Raw genomic sequence first — 21,278 nt, forward strand, 5'->3', positions numbered from 1 at the left:
ATGGATGGGCATGCCTCAACAGGCAAACGAATTGCCCAAGATGAAGAGTTCAAGATCAAAGGCGCCGCGACCAGAATTGTCTCAGACCGCAGCAACAGAGGGGCAGAGACGTGCACCATCTGTCTGGAATCGATATCCGAGCGCGCAGTGGCAACTCCCTGTAACCACCTGACCTTTGACTTTCTTTGCTTGGTCTCATGGCTCCAGGAAAGGTCTACCTGTCCTCTCTGCAAGGCGGAAGTAAAGGAGGTCCAATACGACTGGAGGTCTGCAAATGACTACAAGACCTACCATGTCCCAAAGGCTACTGTCCCATCTGCACCCTCACAGGCACAGTATGCAAGAAATGTACGCCGAGCACATCGTCCATCAGTAGTGATCGAGGATCAATCCATCGAACGGCGCAGGCATGTGTATCGTCATCGGCTGTACTCGCTTCACGTGGGGTCCAATTGTCTCTCAGGATACAAGGATTTCTCACCGGACGATTACACTCGCTCGCCTGAGCTTCAATCAAGGACACGAACATTTCTCAGAAGAGAATTGCAAGTATTCACTTTTCTTGGCAATCGGGATTTTCTCATCGAGTATATCATTGCAGTCCTCAAGAAGTACCATGTCAAATCTGCCGATGGGAGAGCCGAGGAACTCTTGAGGGAGTTTTTGGGTGAGGCAAACTCCAAGCTCTTGCTGCATGAATTGCAAATGTGGTTGCGGAGTTCGCTTCCCACGCTGAGGGCCTGGGATGCGAAGACTCAGTATCGTGACTCGAGTTGTCAAGTGAATAAGAGTGCAAGCTGAAGCAAGCAGCCAGCAGTAGCCTGTCACTTTCTTTGCCGACAATATGCAAATGGAGCATTGGCCAGCCTACCACCCTCGGACGACTACTCAATACAATCTCACGCTTTGCCATGGCCACCACCGGTAAACATCGACTCCGATGTTCTGACAGCGATCACCAGACTGCAGGTGCAGCGCCGTCCATTGTGTATGGCTCGAGCCACTACACTGTTGATCGAGCATTGCCACTGGATGGTATCCGGCGCTACAGGTGGCATGCTCCTACTCCCCACACTCCTACTCCCCATAGAGGTTCCACCTCCAGCGAATGGTGTACGTCTTCCCCAACTTCTCGCTCTGGCTTCGATAATGGTCGATATGTCGGAAGGACTGCATGGGGTTATCCGCTGGTTCCGTCGCAGCACCATATCACATCGTTGCTTCCTCGATCGTACGTCCTCAGGAGCGGAGTCGCTCAATGCTGATCTACGCAACGAGATCGCTACACATACTTCGACTTGAATTGACAAACACATGGAGAAGATCTCACAGAGATGTGACCCGCAAACTTTATGCGTTATGCTCGTTTCATTTTTAATCCCACACTTGTGCTGGTCATTACAAGGGCAGATCGAATAGAGGGGCCGTTGAGTCCAGGGTTTTCAGCGGACGCACGGCCGACTGGCCTCACTCTGGTCTGAGTCTTCTCGACAGTGTCACATATCCATCGGAATTGACTTATTGATGGTGGGGCCATTCAAAATTCGTGAAAGGGGAAAGCAGGGATAATCGTGAGTGCGTCTTGAACTCCTTGAGCTGTGTTCGGGGTGCTTATTGTCTATGCAAGCATTTCTGTCGCCTCTGTGCCGCTCAATCGTGATGTCAACGTCCCAAAGGGCTCGGATGAAGGCGGCTCTCATAGCTGGGAATCCTGGCCGCTGGCCAGTGGCTGCTGGGGTATGCATGGTAGTCGCCGTCACGGAGCAAGCGACTACACACGCCGAGGCCGTGAAGAGCTCTAGAAATCTGCCTTGTACCATCACGTTGATTTTGTCGAGAGCCGTGAAGATGGCAGAACTCACGATGTAAGTAAATCTCATATCCAATCTCGCAGCCTCTCCCGATTGAAAAGATCATGGTGTGCCATGTAATTGGTTCTCCTTGGATGTTTTATGTTCCCCGCTTGTGTTGGATTTGCGCTTCATTTGGTCGTTAACTGTGTGGAAAAGCTGTCTTTAAAAGCTTCGGTGTTTGCTGCTCTTCCATAACTTTTCCACTTCACGACATGCACCTCTCACAGTCACTTCTTATCAACATCAGTCCAACTCACGAGGCTATTCTCGAAGAGGCCTCACGGTAAGTTCCACCACTCGTCTATCCAAAAGATGGCCCTCGAGTGTAGCGTGTCGCTAGTCGCTATCCTGCGGCCGCGCTCCAGCTCGAAGCCAGCCGCAACACCGCGACAACTTCACTCCAGAAGCCCATCACATTCAAACCAAACACGACCAAAATACTGACATCCACAATCTTCTCAGTCGGACGCTAGCATGCCGCTCTCCACCAAGCAAATGGAGTATCTCGCTCTCGCCTGGCAATGCTTCGACACCGAGCCAAAGGTACACGACATAGCCTGCCTTGATTTCTCGGGCAAACACATGCTCACGACATATCCCAGATCGACTATGACAAGTTCCGCGAGGTTGCTGGCCTCGCCAGCGCCGCGTCCGCACGCGAGCTGATGCGCGTCACCAAGAAGAAGCTGAAGGAGGAATACGGTGGGTCGCAACCACCCTCATGGATTGATTGCCACAATTTTATCTAACAGGCGAATCTAGGTGCCCTGGGAGCTGAGGTCGCTGACAGAAATGGCAAGACGTCTCCGTCTAAGAAGACTGCCACTGCGGTCACTTCGACACCAAAGTCGGGCGCCAAGCGCGGTAGACCTCCCAAGTCTCTTACTGAGGACGATGCTGAAGAGGACGTGGACGCACCTGCCAAGAGAAGCAAGCCTGCTTCGAGCAAGAAAAAGGCCGCTGAGAAGAAGAATGGCCGGATCAAGGTTGAGCCGGACGTCGATGYAGGTGCAGATGCGGGTGCAGATGCAGATGCAGATGCGGATGCGGATGCGGATGAAGAAATCATTTTCATTTGAAGTTAGGTCGCCTCTGTCAGACAAGACCACTTGTTAAATCGAGAGGGGCCGCCTTGATAAGGAATTGGGGAAACAGCACTGGTGAAGCCTGGAGTTGGTGGCGTCTTTACTTCTTTCTGTACCTTGGGCCCACTTGTCGCACAGACATCACGGAGCGGAATTGAAATTCTTCAAGGCAAGAGCGTGCATTACTGTCGTGATGATCCAGTGAGATGCGCTTTGATGGCAGCGCTGAGCTATGTCATGTGTTATGCACCTATGTGTAAGACATCCTGACCGAGCCTCTCTAACCAACCCCAAATACCTACATAACACAATGTTACTTAAGACATCCTGACCGAGCCTCTCTAACCAACCCCAAATACCTACATAACACAATGTTACTTTAACTACACTCCAGCTTCTTCCGGCTTGACATCCAAACTGTCCCATTTGATGGCGCCGTCCTCGCCGTATCGCTCAACCAACCACTCGTTTGCCTTTTTGAAATGCCCACAATCCAGAAAGCCTCGGTGCGCACTCAACGGGCTGGGGTGTACAGCTTTGAGCACAAGATGCTTCTTGGTATCAATCCCGGCGCACCGCTTTTGCGCGGGCGCTCCCCAAGCAAGGAAAACCACTCCTTTGGTTCTCTTCGCCGCCACCGTATCGATGACTTTCTGCGTGAATGCCTCCCAGCCTTGTTTGGCATGAGAGTTGGCATCATGGGCACGGACAGTAAGGCRGGTGTTGAGCAGAAGCACACCGTTGTCAGCCCATGGAGTCAAGAGTCCACCGCCATTCGGCGGAGGCGTAAATTCTGGATAGTCGCGCTTGAGTGCTATGTACATGTTCTTCAATGATGGTGGCGCTTTGGTGGGAGGGCGCACGGAAAAGCAGAGGCCGTGTGCTTGGTTGACATTGTGATAGGGATCCTGACCGAGGATCACGGCTTTGACGGTGTCGAGTGGCGTGTGACGGGACCAGGAGTAGACGTCTTCGGAGGGCGGGAAAATTTGTTTCCCCGCTTGAGCTTCGCTGGCGAGGAAGCGCTTGAGTTTGAGGAAGTCGGGACTGGTGATTTGCGAGTGGAGTACGGCCAGCCAGCTCTCGTGGAGGGTTGCAATCTCCAACTTGAGCAGACCTTTTGTTTCATCGGACAGCTTCGCAAGCCATGCTTCCTTGTCGAATTTGGTGGTGGTGGTTATGGGCGAGGGCTGTTGTGTTGGAGAGCTTGCTGCGGGTTTGCTGACATTTGCACCGGGAGTCGTCGGGCTGGACTTGGGAGCAGAGAAGAAGGATGTGATGGACGCGTTGGCTTTGGGCTTCTTCACCGAATCCGTGGCCAGGTCAGCGGCTTTGCGTTTGAGAGACATTGGTATCAATGGGATGCAATCAATGATGGGAGGATGATTGTACACTGATGTGATGCTTCATCTGAAGTCGGGGACGCGATGGGAGAGACGCGATGAAGGGGACCGACGCGTCGGGATGACGTATGCTCTTGTATACTATAAACTCTACATCAAACTCGGCTTGCACGCCAACTCCTCCACACGACTCTCACTCTGCTAACTTAGTTGCTTGGGAGGGTAAAAGTGTTTGGAACTCGTTAGCAAACCAACGTCACGCCAGATCCGAGACTTTCAGAGACACCGTCATGCGTGGTGAAGGGCCGAAGTCCAGAAGAAGCTGGTAGACGACATCTCATGTGGTATCGCGGCCGCCACTCCCACGAAAATGGTTCAAGACGCTGTTCAAGCCGTATTCGTGCATTCAAATGTATATGTCGACATGGCAATCAGCTCCATCTCTTCACTACCTACCTGGTCGACTGGCAATCCTGTCCCGAGAACGGCCCGGCAAGGTACACCGTATCATCGGCCAAGCGAGGGCTGCATGTGGCATTAGTGTCGTGTTGGCAGAACTTCCAAYTTACGATTTGCTCCTCTTTTGCTTCGTTCACATCTTCCAACTGTAGATAGCTGGGAACGACCGAGCAGACACCATGTTCCCCGCTGGGAGCACACTAATCGCTGCTGGAACGTTGCTGATATCCCCTGCTCTCGCTAGCTATGCATTTTATGTGGGCAAAGATCTCACGGCAGACGGCAGTGTCATGATCGGTGGAACGGGCGAGGAGGTCAGTAGCCACTGGCTACAGCTTTTCCCTGCAAAGGATCATGCTCCCAACGAGACCATCACTGTCGGCGTTACAAAGAGTGCTGTCCTTCCCGGAGAACTCATACAGATCCCTCAAGTCAATCATACTTATCGATATCTATCCATGGAATACTCTGATTACGAAGGATTTCCAGCGCCTCTTACGAACGGAGGCTTGTCTGAAAGAGGCATTGCGGTTCGCGACGTATGGTATGAGATGCCGCTTCGAACTTGTCCAATCCCTGCTAATCATCGACATGTTCTAGGTCGGATTCGAGATCGGAGCTGTATGATATGACTCCTTTCCAGCGGGGTCTGCAGTATAGCGACCTGGCTCGAGTAGTCCTGGAGCGAGCCAACACAGCTCGTGAAGGTGTTGAGATAATCGGCGATATGATTGCCAAGTATGGATACGCTGACTATGGTGGTAACTCTCATCTTATTGCAGACCACAATGAGGGATGGGTTGTCATCGAGTTCGCGGGAGGCCAGGGTCTCTGGGCGGCAGAACGACTTGCATCGGACGAGGTGCGGGTGTTGTATCCTGGCTATATCCAAGACTTCCCCACCGACTTTGAGATGAACAGCACCGACTTCATGGGCTCGCCAAATCTGGTCTCTTTCGCCGTGGAGCAGGGTTGGTGGGATCCGAACGGCTCCAAGCCTTTTAACATCTTCAACGTGTACGGCCTCCAAGGTAACTACACTGCTAGGGATGGCGGCTTCAAATACATGTCTCAGGCTGCACTGGAGAATGCAACCATGGAAATGGCTCCCCTAACAGAGGAAAAGCTCATTGAAAGAGTCCGAGATTATCGCATCTCAGATGATGAAGCAGGTTACGGACAAGTGCTGAGTCTCCGCGAAGGGACTGACCCAGATCTTCTACGAATCTGGATAGCTCCAACGGGATCCGTCACGGCGCCTTTTACCCCTTACTGGATGGGCGTGGAATCAATCCCAGCAGAGTTTGGTGAACATCGATACCTGACGACAGGAGCGTCGAGTTCATTCTTGAATCCCGACTACCAATTCCAGGAAGCTACGTACTTKGCCGGACGGGTCTTCAAGCAAGTACTGTATTATACATGCTCACAGCCCGAGATGTATCTGCCAATCGTGCAGAATGTGCTGAAGGGCCTTGAAATCTTTTCGCGCARTGAAGTCGATCTATACGAGAAGGCTGCCATGGCACTGTTGGATGGTGGTCATCGTGAGGATGCTAACAAACTGCGTAAGTGTGTTGCGTTTTGTTTTGTCTTTTCAAGCTAATGTCATCGCACAGTCACGTCGTTTTCTCACTCCCGAGCCTCGCAGGCATTGGCGACTGGAAGGACCTTGGTGGATGCCCTGGATTCGTATGTGAAGCTTACGGGAAGATGGCGGTCTCCCATTGATACCYTGATTAACGATGATGGAGAGGGTGGTGAGACTGTGAACTGTCTTGTTGGTCTGGATCCCGATCAGCCCGTTTGGAAGCAGCCTCAGATGCCCATCCGGCGGAGTCCAAAGAATAGAATGCGCCTGTAGCGGGACGGAGTGAAGGAAGAGGTATAGTCAGGGGCACTTTCGAAGGCCAGACGCTGGCGATGATTGGGCTTTGCTGCTCCGCGTAGATGGTTTCCTTGCTAAAGTTGTCACCCGGCTGATATCGCGCCGGGCTGAGTCAAGAAAGATGACTTGGCCACACCGCAATGAATCCTACGCATCTTGAGCGTCTCCATCCTTCTGCGAAGGTTACATCAACCGAAAATGATTGTTGTCGGGACATTGGAGTCATACACCACGGTTTGATCCTGCAAGGGACGGCGCGTAAAGTACGCTGGAAGAAGAAGATGCCGCAACCGCCTGAGAACCAAGCGCACCTTGGGACATGCTAGTGTCGGAAAATTGTCAAAGCTGATGTTCAGCGATGATGAGGCGCGAACAATTTCCAGATATCGTCCATCATGTCTTGCGTTTGGTCTCATCCACGACGACTTCATCGAGAAGCCTGACCTCAGGGTGCGTGCCTTCTATGGTGTCCACATTCGCAGTGTTACGGCCATCATGTAACGTATGGGGGTATACTATCTGAAATCGTGGTTAACTTGAGGTATGTCTTCTACTTACGAGCACGCGATGAGAGTGAGCCGTCATACGGATTTATAACCAAAATCCCTTACCTCAGCATTGAGGATCGGCACTCTTCCAACCTCACTCCTGCATTAGCGGCAACTATGGACCAAATGTCTGGCCCAAATTCCCGTGTCTCAAGCCCCGCAACCCCTCTCATGACGACGGTGGCCGGATTTGCGGTCTGGACTTGCGTACCGTTTCGATGACAAGAGCTATATCCAGCTTCTTCGATCACTCAACTTTAAAAGCTCATTTGTTATCTTCTTCATATCCCTTCTAAGATCCAATATCCACCCTTTTACTCATCATCACAAGTCCAATCGCAAAAATGGCAGAGCAGTGGGAACAGACATTCAAGACGTTTGGTGAGAAGACATACACCATCACGCAACTCATCCAGAACGCAAATGAGGGCGATGATTTGGAGGAGCCATTCAAGGTGTGTGATTCTTTCCTACTATCTAGGCTAGCTTCGAGCTGCACGAGAAGAATGCTGACGTATCGTACGTCCTCAGGAGATCAAGCAAGCGCACGATGACATCGTCAAAGAGGCCAAGGAACTTCCAAACGATATCCCAGACGTCGATGACGATGGTGCTCAACTGGAGCTGAAGAATGCTGCTGGTGATGTAAGTCGATTGATATTCTCACCTTGCAGTGACAAGTCTAACACATTTTTACCATCCGCAGATCGTCATCGCAGGTAACAAGCTCATTGCGGCCATCACCGAGAAGCTCGACATCTGGAAGGAGAAGAAGGAGTTGGGCAAGATCATCAACAAGGTCATCCTGACCAACAACGACGTTCTGGACAAGCCGTACCCACCGAGCAACCCCTACGCGCCAGAGATCCAGGGTCAGGCGAAGAAGCTTCAGACGGAAGCCGTCAAGGTGAAGAAGCAGATTGAGTCGGCAGAGTAGGAATGCCCTTCAAGCGGTCGGAAAGAGACCAGACTCACACCGTGTGAAGATCTGAATGCTCGTCAGCCGAACAATTAAACGATGGAACATGAAATATCATACAACAACGATCAGTGACATCTCATTGAGCATTGAGTGGGCATGAATGGGTGTCACGAGCATCGCTGCAAACCCATGTTTGTGGGTTTAACATGCTGTTTGATGAATCTACTATGATCTCTACCACCAGTGCAATGAGCTTACAATCGCAAATGTTGTTGACGTCTGGAGGTTGCAGCCCTCGCAATGCCAGGACTTGATCGCTTGCTGCATATCTGGTAACGAGAGGGCGTAACTTTCGGTCCAAAAGCCGGCCTTGCAAGGATCCTGTGATGCCAGCAGAGGTCACTATGCAAGCACTCTCTGATGCCTTGAAACATTGATGCTGATCGGTATGACTACTATGGATGGTCCTCCTCAGAGTCGACCATGGCTGTTCTGCAACGCTGTAGCACGGCAGAAACACAGTGCCCCAATCATCACTCCTACCACCGATCTAGCCAGTTCCACGGCGATAAGACCTCGGCAGTCAACTCCCCTCCAGATCGACAAACGCCAAAAGATTGACGACAGCTTGCAAGTAATCCGTCGAAGCTGTTTGGCCAGACGCATTTGATTCATATACACAATTCCTTCTCCGCTTCCATCACCTTTTCTTCCCCTCCCCACCATCGCCTAGATCTATCGTGCTGATTGCGAATCATGGCAGAACTCCGCGAGCGCAAGCCAGCGCCCAAGCAGGCCCAAGCACCACTCCGAGACGAACACGAAAAGTCCAAATCCAAGCCTTATGAAGAACCCGATCTGCAACCAAATGTCTTTGTCATGATTGGCATGATCGCGGCATTCTTTGCAGCCCTCGGGGGACTGGTATACTACAAAATCGACAATCGGGAACATGGTCCGTTTGCGAACTGGGTCAACACGAATTATCCAATCATCGATCGAGCCTTGAACAGACAAATCGGAACTTCGAAGCCGTACTTTGGAGCATCCGCGCAGTCGACGGCAGATGTGGTGTTGAAATTGACCGAGGAAGAGCTCAAGGCATACGACGGAACTGATCCGGAGAAGCCCATCTATCTCGGCATCAACGGGATCATCTTTGATGTGTCTGCCTCGCCTGCATTCTACGGCCCGGGAGGTCACTACAACCACTTTGTCGGGCAGGATGCTACCCGAGCGTGGGTGACGGAATGTTGGGATGAGCCGGAGCAGTTCACATGGCGTATGGATGATGTAGAGGTCATGTTCAAGCCGAAGTGGTTGGACGAGCAGCTGGAGAATGTCGGCCGTGGGATATACGAGGATGGCCTCGAAGATATTGGTGGTATGCCTGAGGGAATGGTCACCGAGATGGCCAAGAAGGCTATGGAGCGGTTTGGAACCGTCACCGATAAAGAGAAGGCGAAGAGGAGAAAGCAGGACAAGGAGGTAGCCCTGGCCAAGACGAAGGAAACTTTGGATCACTGGGTCAAATTCTTCTCGGACAACCCCAAGTACAAGCAGGTCGGTGAGGTGATTAGGGATGATAGTCGTCCGGCTCCACCAAAGCCATGCGCCGCGGCGATGAAGAAGCGGCCAATGAACGGCGGCAAGCTTGACGCTATGACGGGCAACATTGGGGGCAACATGTTTGGTGCTGGCGGGGCGGCCGCTGGTGGACCTGTAGGCGGGCCTCCTTCTGATGCGAAGGCAAAAGGGGAGATGCCAGAGTCGGTGAAGAAGATGCTTGCGGACAAAGCAAAGGACGCCAAAAAGAAGGCCGAAGGAGTCGCTGGTGACGTGAAGGAGAAAGCCAAAGGGGTGGCTGAGGATGTGAAAGAGACTGCCGAAGATGTGAAGGAGAAGGTTGGTCTGGGAGAGGAGGACCACGATGAGCTGTAGACGGTAGTATGATCAATGCACATATTAGAGACATCTTTGATTGGGTATGTCGCCGTGCGATTTTCAAAAGCTCACCCAGGTTCGGCAACATAGGTGGTCATACTAGGGGGTGTCAGCAAAGTACTGTCCCCGAAATCTAACGGCCAAAAGCTCCCGGCAGGTGAAGACTGTCGAAAAGGACTGATCGTTTGGTCTCTCCCCACTTCTTCCAGCTCGTGCGAAGACCTGGTACCATCGCTCTCATTTGACTCGCCACTCACGTCCACCACACGGGGAATGCGTGGAACATCTAACCCTACACCTCCTAGTCTCGCCTGCAAGATTGGCATCAGTGCGTTACTCCCTCCTCGGAAACTGCCCAGAAGTGTAGCCAAATGCACGAGACTGTCTTTCGGCCCAAACTCTGGCACTGATGTGACCGAGTGGGTGGGCAGACATGTGATGACGTCTGCCAGCGAGTTTGCAAACTCGAACAATTTGAGTTCCATGCCTGGACCGTGTGCTTCGAGTGCATCGATGGAGAGTTGTGATATGGTGGAGAGAAGGTCGCGCGTCGCTTGTATGGGAAAGAAGATGCTATCAAGAGATTCGGAAGGGCTGGTAGACATTTGCATTTKGGAGACGGCGAGTTTCCATAGAGAAAGTCGCATCCATTGTTTGGTGACGAGAGCATCGGCACGCTGGATGGTGTTGTGTTGTCGGGAGAGCATTGGTAGAGCTCGGAGATCGGTATCGAGAGCGGTGAGACTGACGGTGGTTGGGTTGGCGTTGTCGAATGCTTGGGAAAAGTGTGCGAACATGCTGCAGAGGAGGGTGAAAGCGTCGAGAGAGAACTCTTGATTGTTGGAGGCTAGGCTGGGGAGAGAGGCAGGGATGGATACGGTTGAGGGAATGTCATATTGGCTGGCGTGGGCTCTGTGGGTCATGTGTTAAGATCCCCGGGTTGGAATGGAATCGAGGATGAGATCTCACCTGTCTGTGATGAACAGAAGCCAGATTACCCTAAGGCTCACCTGCTCTTCGTCGCGTGGTAGATTGGCATAGAAAGAAGCATTATGCAGATTCAGCAAGTGGGCCGTGGAGATGGCCTCTTTCAGTAGTAGAGTGCTGGTCATTCGCTGTCCAATGTGGATGTAAGCAACATGCATGAAGAAGCTCGTTCGGAGAGAGTCTAGGGAAGGATATTGTCGATATCTGCGTGTATACCGAAGATGTTCAATCTCGTCAATCATGGCTTGAGCTACTGGCGTTTCACCACCATCCATTGCGAGTTGAAGCTGCAGTATCGTGGCCGCACATATGCTCGCCGCGAGCATGTAAGCTTCAAAATCGGGCTGAAAGTCGTTCAGTCTGAGGATGAGGGCATTGGTGTCGACTATTGGCCACACAGGAAACATTTTGTGGTTGTAAATGTCAAGATATAAGGTAAGTGTGGCCGTGCTGATCTGACCAATGCCATAGCTGTGACCTGCGTCCTGATCTGCTGGAAAGGAGTTCGTAGCCAGGTGGTTCACACGTCCAGACTCGAGTTGATCGCCCTGATAGGATTGATGAGTCTCCGTTGTGGCAACAAGCCGATCGAAGGTCTTCTTTCGAATGCTTTTAGGTCCCATCTTCTGCCTCGGCCGAAGCCTGTGACATTCTAGTGAAGAATTGAGGCATCGTGAGCACGGGTCTTCTCCGTCACATTTGACCCGTCGAATGGAGCAGGCGTCACAAACYCGACGCATGGTCTAGTCGGCATGAGCGATGGCCTGCTCATTCGATCAAGCAGAGCCTATTCGAAAGATTCTGAGTCGTGGCAAATGTCACGTTGGTCAAAAGACGGGTCAAAGAGGTTGGAGAAGAGGAAGCGCCATGGAAATCGGGCTTGGTAGTAGGTACGACAGTCTCTATTACATAATCCAGATACTTCGGCAGAGAATGCTTGTCCAAGGACGTTTGACGTGAATGTGGCTATCGATTGGAAGTCATGCTATTCTTTCGTCCCTCGAAACACGCTCTACTACACCCAGCAAGTTCAACAGGTTATCTTCTTGGCAACATCTACAGTCGACTTCTCTCGCCGGAGCTAGTGCAAGCAAAGGCTTCAAAGGGCTTCAATCGAAGCGTTGACCGATCCAGAGAGAGCTCATCGTACGTACTCACCAGTAGACGACTTCCTCTCAGATCTACCGCATTGCCGGGTACTTTCCATTCTACATCCTGCTCCCGAAAGTTGCAGACTACCAGAACCGACTCTGTGCCACAGCTCCGAATGTACGCAAAGACGTCGTCGTTCTCGGCGTCAATCATGTTGAAGTCTCCATAAACGAAGACGTCGGGTAGTGCCTTGCGGAGCTTGAGTATTGCCCTCCAATACTCGAACGGGCTGCCGCGAACTCCGACTTGATCATTGGCGTTACATTCAGAGTAGGTGTCGTTGACACGGAACCAAGGCTGACCGGTGGTGAATCCTGCATTGGACTCGGCTGACCATTGCATGGGCGTTCGAGCATTGTCTCGAGATTTCAAATGATATTGGAGTTTCGTCTTCTCCAGGAAATGCTGTTCACTCGCGTCCGTGTTGCTCAACTCCTGCCAGTGATTCAGTGTCTCAAGATCTCGGAACTCCTCCATGCTCCAATCTGTTGGGATGTTGGACATGCCCAGTTCTTGTCCTTGAAAGAGGAAGACAGTGCCACTTTGTAATCCCAGGAATGTCGCAAACATCTTCGCGGATTGCTGTCGGTACGCAGGACTGTCGGATCCCCATCGGGAAATGGCCCTGGCTTGGTCATGGTTCTCTAGGAACAGGGCATTCCAACCGTTGTTCTCGTACATGAAGTTCTGCCATTTGTTGACAATGCTCTTCAACTCGGACATTTGCCAGTCTTTTGCAGAGAACTTTCCTCCAGCACCGTGGTCAATACCCTCCACAATCTCAAAGTTGAAGATCATGTTGAGCTCTCCACGGTCGCTTCCAACGCATCGTAGAATCWCATCCGGGTCAGTGATCCAAGGCATTTCTACGACAGAGAAGGCGTCATACTCTTTCATGATGGCGCCAATATCTCCCAGATACTCGTGCAACCGTGGACCATTGGCATAGTGCTCACAGCCGTGGTGGAAAGTCTTGCTCGTATCTGTCACCGTGGCGTCTGGTAGGAGTGGATCTTTGCTGATGAGATTGATGACATCCATTCTGAAGCCATCAACCCCTTTATCGAGCCAAAATCGCATAGTGTTGTAGACCTCTTCACGCATCTCATCACATTCCCAATTCAGGTCGGGCTGCTCAGGAGCAAAGAGGTGAAGATAGTACTCTTCGGTGCCCTCGTCATAGGTCCATGCACTCCCTCCAAAGTATGCAGACCAATTGTTTGGCGGGTATCTATTCTGGTATTCGTGAAAGCGCGGCTTACGCCATATGTACCAGTCGCGGTATGGGTTGGATCTGGAAGACCGTGATTGTTGAAACCACGCATGTTGGTCTGAGGTATGATTGACGACAAGATCCATGAGGAATTTCAAACCCCTCTGGTGAAGGCCATCAATCAGACGGTCAACATCTTCCATTGTGCCATATCTCTCATCAATCGCTCGATAATCAGCAATGTCGTATCCCATGTCGACTTGTGGACTTTTGTAGATTGGACATATCCAGACGATATCCACGCCGAGAGCTTTGATGTAGTCGAGCTTCTCGACGACGCCTGGAACATCTCCAATCCCATCACCATTGGAGTCTTTGAAGGAAGATGGGTAGATTTGGTATACCGTACACTCTTTCCACCACGCTCGCTGTACCTTGTTTACTGACGAGGAAGGTCGAAGTTCGTTCATGCTGGTAGTGTGTTGTATCATGTAGTAGGGGGATTAGAAGGTGAAATGTGAGAAGAAAAGACCTCGTGCGAAATGGCTGCGTCTTATTGTTTTGAGCAGGAGCTCCATCTTCAATCACAGAATGGTCCCCGCCGGTGCATGAGAGGCCCCATGCTCGCGAGCAATCTCGCGGAGACTCTCGGCGGGACGATAGTCTTGAAGGCGTGGAGGGGCGCCATCTGATCGGATCCCGGTTTCGTGGTAGTTCTCGCAGAGAATCTCGTCGACAATCTCGCAAAGACTCTCGCGACGACTTTCGCGAAGACTCTGTTCCGGCGAGCTGATTGGCTGGAGGCGACGAGCCGAGCTGGAGTGGCGTAAACTCAAACAAATGCCGACATCAGCACGTGGAGAGCAAACCTCTCTCACCACCCGATGCATGTTCTTCATCTTCCCCAGACCACATGGCCACCATGGAGCATTGCGGAGATGGCGTTGGACTAGAACGCAATCGAACAACCGACTAAACCAGGCGGGTTTGGTGAAGGCCGTGATGGACATGTCATGGGAGGTGGAACAACATACATAAGTGCTCTGACAACCCTCCCAACTCACACCCATCATTTCCAGCGCTCCCATAATTGAATCGTCTGAAGGCAACTATTGACCTCCACATCTCCCGTCGCCATAAAACACACATCTGCCGACACCATGGGTGGCCCAGCGGGAGTCGTTGCCTCCAGTGGCAATGAGGTCTACAAGACCCTACAAAACAACATCAACCCACGATGGACCCGCGATCCAGGTCTTCGCAGTCTCAACTTTGCCATTCTTACCATGTTCGCGTCTGCAGCGGCGAATGGTTACGATGGCTCCCTCATCAACGGTCTACTTGCAATTCCCTACTTCAATTCCAACCTAGGCGACATCAGCTCGAGCCTTCTCGGTCTCACCATTGCAGGCATAAGTCTTGGTGGACTGCCTTCCTTCGTGCCAGCATCCTATGTCAGCGATTACATGGGCCGGCGATTCTGCGTGGGCATCGGGTCGTTCCTTATGCTCGCTGCTTCTGTCATTCAATGCGCGACATCTGGTGTCTATGCTTTCCTCGGCACGAGAATCATGCTTGGAATCGGGCTTGGATTCTCACAAACCGCCGCTCCTCCTTTGACGACGGAAATTGCTCATCCGARGCATCGTGGCAACGTCACCAATCTCTTCCAGGCGACTTGGTATTGGGGAGCGATCGTGTCAGCTGCCGTGACGCTCGGAACGCTGTTCATTGGAAATAGCTGGAGCTGGAGGGTTCCATGCTTGCTGCAAGGACTCTTCCCGGCAATTCAACTACTCGGTCTCATCATCGTGCCAGAATCCCCACGCTGGCTGGTTTCCAAGAACCGCCATGACGAAGCCTTGAATATTCTTGCAAAGTACCATGCGAACGGACAAGTTGATGACGAGCTGGTACAGTATGAGTACCATGAGATTTGCCAAGCCATTGAACTTGAGAAAGCGGTTTCCAAGACGACAGGCTGGGCTGCGTTCTTCGCCACGAGAGGTAATCGTCATCGCCTGCTCATTTGCATATTGGTTGGATTCATGATTCAATGGGCGGGTAATGGCATCGTTTCTTGTAAGTGTTGATCACATGCCTTCTCAGATACCCTGCTTACTTCACAGATTACCTCGCTCCAATCCTCAGAAGCGTCGGTATCACCAGCGAGGTGACTCAGGCTGGCATCAACCTTGCCCTGCAGATTTGGAACGCTGGCCTCTCATTTCTTGGCGCACTCGCAGCAGAAAGATATGGTCGACGACCTCTCTGGCTCATCTCCGCCACTGGCATGCTGTTCTCGTTTGTCGTCGTCACCGCACTCAGCGCCACCTTTGCCGAGCACGGAATTCAAGCAGCGGGTAGCGCAACGATTGCGTTCTTGTTCATCTTCTTCGGGTTTTATGACATCGCATTTACCCCACTATCGATTGCATACCCTGTGGAGATTCTCCCATTCAGTCTCCGTGCAAAGGGTCTGTCGGTGAATCTTACCACAGTCTTTGGAGCTGGATTCTTCAATCAATATGTCAATCCGATTGCGCTCGATGCGATTGAGTGGAGATTCTACTTCGTATATATCGGAACACTGGCGGCCATGATTCCGACGATTTACTTCTTGTTCCCAGAGGTAGGTTTGATGATCCTTCTCCGTGGCATGACCATCACTGGCGACTATGCTTAGACAAAAGGACGTACTCTGGAAGAGATTGCTGTTGTGTTTGATGGAGAAGATGGACAGTCAGATGCATATCGAGCGGCTTCTATCGCTCATTCAAGGGTTGAGAAAGAGCCGGAAGCGGCGCAGATCGATACTGTGTATGTTGGAAAGGTGTAATGTGAATCTATACTGCTGTTCTGAGATATCGAAAGAATTCTCCTGCTTCAAGGGTGAGGTTGTGTTTTCCGAGAAGGCTCTGCATGAAGCAATGAAAAATCAATGTCCTCATACTCGCAGCCTGCACAGGGAATGTTAATGTTGGGATCCCAAAGCTGAGGTATCAAGTACGTGTCTGCCTCCTTCTCATGCCTTCCCGCGAGAAAGATTGGGGTTAGTGTGCAAAAGCGCCGCCTTTGCAATCTCCAACATAAGCTCGGCTTGTATTTGATGAAAGTGATAACATCTCAACCAGTTTGGTCGACTTTATCGATGGAGAGAGATACCATGACAATGATCGCTCTTAGCTCAGTTTCTATCTAGTAGGTAGGAGAACCTGTCGACAGGCACGCTCATTTCTAGTGGCGCGGGGAGCTGTCTAGGAACATTCGCTCTCCGCTTAGCCGGTGTCTGGTAGGCAGAGCGACCCAGCAAACACCATGATCGGCTTCATTGGTGGGGAGAGCTGTGTAGTCTGCGCTTGAAAGAGAAGGCCGAAGGGGTGGCTGAGGATGTTGAAAGAGAAGTCTGCAGACACTGCTAAGGATGTGAAAGCTAAGGAGAATCTGCCGACAGGCACGCTTAGTGTTAGTAGTAGAGTGAGCTGTCTAAGGAACGCTCGCTCTGCGCCTAGCCGGTGTCTGGTAGGTAGAACGACCCGACAGCCACCATGGTCAGCTTCAACAATGGGGAGAGCTGCGTAATCTGCGCTAAAAGGAGAAGGCCGAAGGGGTGGCTGAGGATGTGAAGGAGAGGTCTGCAGACACTGCCGAGGATGTGAAAGGTTAGGAGATGGTAGAATGATACATGCACACTTCCAGTGGTGGAGTGAGCCGTCCATAAACATTCACTCTCCGCTTCGCCGGTATCTGTTAGGGGGGACGTCCCGACAGCTCGCATGGTTAGTTTCAATGATGGAGAGAGCTGTGTAATCTACGCTTGAAGGAGAAGGCCGAAGGCGTGGCTGAGGATGAGTGTCTTGCGCGCACAGCTTCGTTGAGAACGTTTWCATCGATTTTGAGAAGCGACAACGCCTTTGTTGCAGTGTCGTCGCCAACAACGATCATTGCTATTGAGTCAGAGGCGTCTCGCTCTCTATAGACTCGACGACTCAAGGACTTCTAGATCTGTTGCTACTAGCAATCCATCTTTTGCAGTCAGTATGCCTTGTGCCTACAAGTCTATTCCATGGTGACCTACGCAGGACTCCGTTGCCGACAAATCCTTTTACTGAGATTTGCATTCGCTACATTATATTCCTAGCATAAGGAAGAATGTACTTACATTGATGTGCCCAGACGGCCTTCCTATGAGGATCTTTCATCGAGACAAGACACTTCCAGTCGTCTTCATGACATCTTTAGGCCTTGCTCTCCGCAGAAACGACGATTCTAGAGCTGCCAGAACCTTTATCGCTAGCAGAGCGCCTCGTCATTTAACGGAGAGGGCAGTTAAGGGCGCGATTTTTTCGATGATTCTCTTATATCGACAGCTCTGCCATCGGAGCCAAATGGGAAGAGCTGTCGATATAAGAAATCATCCACAAGAGTAGAGCCCTGAACTGCTTTCTCGATTGGTCAACGGGCCACTCTGCTAATGGCAAGAATTCTGGCAGGCCTAGAATCGTCGAGCCTGCAGAGAGCGAGGCCTTGGAACCATTGTGGGAATCCTCGAACCAGTGACCAGTATCCCAGATGTACTAAACGCAAGTGATGCTCGATCGGACTCATTCAACCTCGAGGGACTTTTCCACTGACCTTACAGGGTGCCGAGCAGCATCGAACACCGTCTGTACAGGACTCCTCCGATGAGTGATCCAGCATTTCCCGGCTGCCATCGTGTTCCAAGCGCTGAAATCGGATATCAAATCTACGCCAGACTCTTTCTTTACGGGTCTATGACCATTTCGCCCTATCCATCTTTTTCAGAGCCAAGGACTGTACAAAGGCGTTCACCGTATTGTCCTGCGTTATCATGGCTTTCGTCGAGCGGAAGGGTCGAGACGCTGCTTCGGGGAATGATTACTTTACATGGGCATTCATTGCCACTCGCTGACATGATCCTGCGTCCAGGCTGGCGTCAGATTGCTCATGGTTCGGGATCGCGAAGTTCAACGTGTGAGATGCCTTTGGGTGAAGTCCAAGTGGAGCTCCGGGGATGCTTGGAATTCCGCAGCCAAGATTGAACTATATGCCCGGGGTAAAACGCAAATCTCACCTCACACCTTTCACCACCTATGCAACAACCACTCAATTGATGTACTCTGTCATTTTGAAGTCGCAAATCCGTATGCCTGAGCTACAGTCCGAATCCTGCTGCAATTCCAAACCTTGCAGCACTTCCAAAGCTTGCAGCACTTCCGAATCTTGCTGCAACTCCGAATCTTGCTGCACTTCTGAATCTTGCAGCGCATCCTGGCTCTCCGTACGACCTATCGACAGTCACCATGACTGGGTAGAGGAGGCAATACTTTGTATCCCTTCTGCGGTGATTAAGGATTGTACACGGTGTATCGGCGTGCAGAGGATGGGACGCACGGGTTCGATATCGGGAAAGAGCAGACGTGGAAGATGGAGTTGGCTTCAAAGTCGGGTTCCATGGCAAGCYCCATTTGACGAACTGTCGATCTGAGGATTATCCATCGGGACAAGACGTTCATCCCCAGGATGTGGGCACCCTGTAAGCTCGATAGGGAACATGCCTTGAGGTTGAATGCGTCCGACCGACCACCACCTGCCATTGGTATATCTGGAAGGATACTGGTGGCTAGTCCGGGGATTSCCGGTATGTGGACACGGTTATAGGTGTCGCCCAAGATCAGACAGGTCGCATGCTCAAGGCTTGATATAATAGCCATAAAAGTGAGTGAGAATCGCCAGCTTCTCCAGGGATCTGCAAGATGGATGCTTTCGACTTGCTCATTGAGCCAGAAGATGTCAGATTGATATGCTTGATTGTGGCGGCTGCGATCCCAGTCTTCAAAAAAGCAAAAGTCTCCCATACAAGCAGAGACTGCATTGGCTCATTGTTGCCACGCAGAGAGACGACTACTTCATACCGTCTGGTTTGATTCTTGAGAGAGCCGGAGACCGTGGCAATCACTCCGATCATCATCTCTTTGGTCGTACTATGTGCGGTGTACCTGCATTAGTATCTCCCGTGCTTGGATTGACGGCGGATGAGACTCGGGTCGGCTACCTTGTGTCACGTAAAAGCCTACGGAAGTTCCTGCTCGTTGCGGTCTGCCTGGCCTTTGGCGCACGCGACTCGATGTTGATCTCACCCGTAGCAGGAATGAGGTCAGTCTCGTCGCGTATCTTTCCAATCTTTGATTGATGACTCCGCTAGCTCCAAAGTCTTGGCAGAACACGAAAGAAATCAAATCCAAACCCCGCGCCGTCTGTCTTCCACCAACACCAACAACCCCGATGTGAGTTCCCGATCCCCGCGCTCGCGCCTTGCTTCCACATAGCTGACTATATCCATAGGATTCCAAACGCACAGGGAAAACGAGTGCGTGATGACAGGGAAGGTGGAGGCGGAGGCGGAGGTGCAAGTGGAGCTGGAGGTGGAGGTGGGGGATTGGCGCGGTTGGCGGCCATAGCGAAGGAGGAGAAGGAGGTGAAGGTGGCTCTGGCCAAGGCGAAGGAAGTGGGAAGGGCGTTGGTTGCCGAGCTGCATAAGCTCGGCATTACGCCTGCCTGCACCCAAGCTCAGATGAGCGAGATGATGGAAGGGGTGGAAGATTCCGGCGCTAGGGCTGGCCCGGCACCACGCGAAGGTCCTCCGGCGAAGAAATTTGCCGCTGTGAACGCGCGAGGTTCTGGTGCCGAGAAGCCTATGCCGCAGGCTCAAGAAGTTGCTTGGGGAGGAAGAGGTGGTGGCAATGGCTCTGGGAATTTGCTGCGAGGATCGATGCCGCAAGGTGGTCCACGCGGCGGACCCCAGACGCCTGCACCAAGTTGGCAGTCGCACCCAGAGCAGACCACCGCGCATGCATCTCCACAGGGAGGCGTGGCGGCGGAAGCTTCGGGTATTGGACCAGCCCCTCGAACTGAAGCCCAGAATGCGAAGAGGGCGAAGAAGAACGCGAAGAGGCGCGAGGCGAGGAGGGAGCTGGGGTTGCGGAGACGCAAGCCTCGGGGACCACCGCGACCAGCAGATGCCGGCACGGGTGATACACCGGCTGAAAAGTCAGTGGACACAGCGCCGACCGAGATCATTGTCGGACGTCACGGGGGACAGCAGGAGCTTTCGCAGAAGGGAGCTGGGGTTGCGCAGATGCAAGCCTCGGAGACCACTGCAGCGTTCCCTGTGCCCTTGGGCATGCCTGGGACGGAAATGGTGGTCAAGGATGAAGTGTTGGGGGAGGAGGCGGAGACAGTGGCAGACCGGGGGCAGAAGAAGGAGGAGGAGGAGCAAGAGGAGCAGAAGGAGGAGGATGAGGAGGATAAGAAGGGAGTGTTGGGGGAGTTGGAGGAACCGGCGGAGAACGAGGCACAGGTCGATGGGAAGGGTTCCGGTGGGGTGGCCGTTGATGAGGTGGTTGCTCCATCTTATGAGCATGGCATCAAGCTGGAGAACATCTAGCTTGCCTCAATTTCAAGAACTTTCGACGATCATATCTACAAACCGTGCGGCACTCTGACAGAACTCTCATTTTTGACGTTAATGAATTTTCAGAGAGATCCAAAAAATTATGTCCGAAGTCGCAAGTGTACGTGAGGCTAGTAGGCAGGTCTGCAAGTTCTGCGAATAAGTCTAGCATAGTGGTCGGATCTCTCGTGTACGGTTCTGAGTTTGGTCGTTCTTCAACTCCTCCTTGTCTCTACAGCCTCATCCCCAACACTAACCCTCGTGCGGCACAACCTCCCTTCATCATCGATCCACTGGTGGCACGCCCTATCGATCCATCAACCTCGTTCCATGAGCTTCACCTCTATCTCCATCTCGTCGTCTCCTTTTCTGGACTGATTTTGCGAGATCYAAGGTGACAGCTTTGRGGG

General features: G+C 52.0%; 10 protein-coding genes; 7 read left to right on the top strand and 3 right to left on the bottom strand.

The window, feature by feature from the left end:
- On the top strand, positions 1 to 801 carry RCC_12314 (uncharacterized protein; the record flags this gene model as incomplete). The annotated part of the gene is made up of 1 exon (XM_023766394.1): positions 1 to 801. The coding sequence occupies one exon, from the start codon at positions 1 to 3 to the stop codon at positions 799 to 801; it is 801 nt and encodes a 266-aa protein (XP_023622162.1).
- A 1,264-nt stretch (positions 802 to 2,065) lies between these two features.
- Positions 2,066 to 2,932, top strand: RCC_01130 (uncharacterized protein; the record flags this gene model as incomplete). XM_023766395.1 has 4 exons in its annotated part: positions 2,066 to 2,136; positions 2,327 to 2,396; positions 2,456 to 2,555; positions 2,616 to 2,932. The coding sequence occupies 4 exons, from the start codon at positions 2,066 to 2,068 to the stop codon at positions 2,930 to 2,932; spliced, it is 558 nt and encodes a 185-aa protein (XP_023622163.1).
- Positions 2,933 to 3,321: 389 nt separating this feature from the next.
- On the bottom strand, positions 3,322 to 4,287 carry RCC_01131 (probable uracil-DNA glycosylase; the record flags this gene model as incomplete). Its single annotated transcript, XM_023766396.1, has 1 exon — positions 3,322 to 4,287. The coding sequence occupies one exon, from the start codon at positions 4,285 to 4,287 to the stop codon at positions 3,322 to 3,324; it is 966 nt and encodes a 321-aa protein (XP_023622164.1).
- A 632-nt stretch (positions 4,288 to 4,919) lies between these two features.
- On the top strand, positions 4,920 to 6,604 carry RCC_01132 (uncharacterized protein; the record flags this gene model as incomplete). XM_023766397.1 has 3 exons in its annotated part: positions 4,920 to 5,284; positions 5,341 to 6,308; positions 6,360 to 6,604. 3 exons carry the CDS (start codon positions 4,920 to 4,922, stop codon positions 6,602 to 6,604), a joined length of 1,578 nt encoding a protein of 525 aa, XP_023622165.1.
- A 916-nt stretch (positions 6,605 to 7,520) lies between these two features.
- Positions 7,521 to 8,113, top strand: RCC_01133 (uncharacterized protein; the record flags this gene model as incomplete). XM_023766398.1 has 3 exons in its annotated part: positions 7,521 to 7,631; positions 7,708 to 7,821; positions 7,883 to 8,113. 3 exons carry the CDS (start codon positions 7,521 to 7,523, stop codon positions 8,111 to 8,113), a joined length of 456 nt encoding a protein of 151 aa, XP_023622166.1.
- Positions 8,114 to 8,854: 741 nt separating this feature from the next.
- RCC_01134 (uncharacterized protein) lies at positions 8,855 to 10,039 on the top strand (the record flags this gene model as incomplete). The annotated part of the gene is made up of 1 exon (XM_023766399.1): positions 8,855 to 10,039. The coding sequence occupies one exon, from the start codon at positions 8,855 to 8,857 to the stop codon at positions 10,037 to 10,039; it is 1,185 nt and encodes a 394-aa protein (XP_023622167.1).
- Positions 10,040 to 10,110: 71 nt separating this feature from the next.
- On the bottom strand, positions 10,111 to 11,769 carry RCC_01135 (related to transcription activator amyR; the record flags this gene model as incomplete). XM_023766400.1 has 2 exons in its annotated part: positions 10,111 to 10,954; positions 11,012 to 11,769. 2 exons carry the CDS (start codon positions 11,767 to 11,769, stop codon positions 10,111 to 10,113), a joined length of 1,602 nt encoding a protein of 533 aa, XP_023622168.1.
- Positions 11,770 to 12,085: 316 nt separating this feature from the next.
- On the bottom strand, positions 12,086 to 13,864 carry RCC_01136 (probable alpha-glucosidase (maltase); the record flags this gene model as incomplete). Its single annotated transcript, XM_023766401.1, has 1 exon — positions 12,086 to 13,864. The coding sequence occupies one exon, from the start codon at positions 13,862 to 13,864 to the stop codon at positions 12,086 to 12,088; it is 1,779 nt and encodes a 592-aa protein (XP_023622169.1).
- Positions 13,865 to 14,554: 690 nt separating this feature from the next.
- RCC_01137 (related to hexose transporter protein) lies at positions 14,555 to 16,080 on the top strand (the record flags this gene model as incomplete). XM_023766402.1 has 2 exons in its annotated part: positions 14,555 to 15,476; positions 15,524 to 16,080. 2 exons carry the CDS (start codon positions 14,555 to 14,557, stop codon positions 16,078 to 16,080), a joined length of 1,479 nt encoding a protein of 492 aa, XP_023622170.1.
- A 3,527-nt stretch (positions 16,081 to 19,607) lies between these two features.
- RCC_01138 (uncharacterized protein) lies at positions 19,608 to 20,862 on the top strand (the record flags this gene model as incomplete). XM_023766403.1 has 2 exons in its annotated part: positions 19,608 to 19,702; positions 19,761 to 20,862. 2 exons carry the CDS (start codon positions 19,608 to 19,610, stop codon positions 20,860 to 20,862), a joined length of 1,197 nt encoding a protein of 398 aa, XP_023622171.1.
- Positions 20,863 to 21,278: the final 416 nt, after the last annotated feature.

Source organism: Ramularia collo-cygni, assembly GCF_900074925.1.
Source record: "Ramularia collo-cygni strain URUG2 genome assembly, contig: RCC_scaffold01, whole genome shotgun sequence".
Lineage (NCBI taxonomy): Eukaryota > Fungi > Ascomycota > Dothideomycetes > Mycosphaerellales > Mycosphaerellaceae > Ramularia > Ramularia collo-cygni.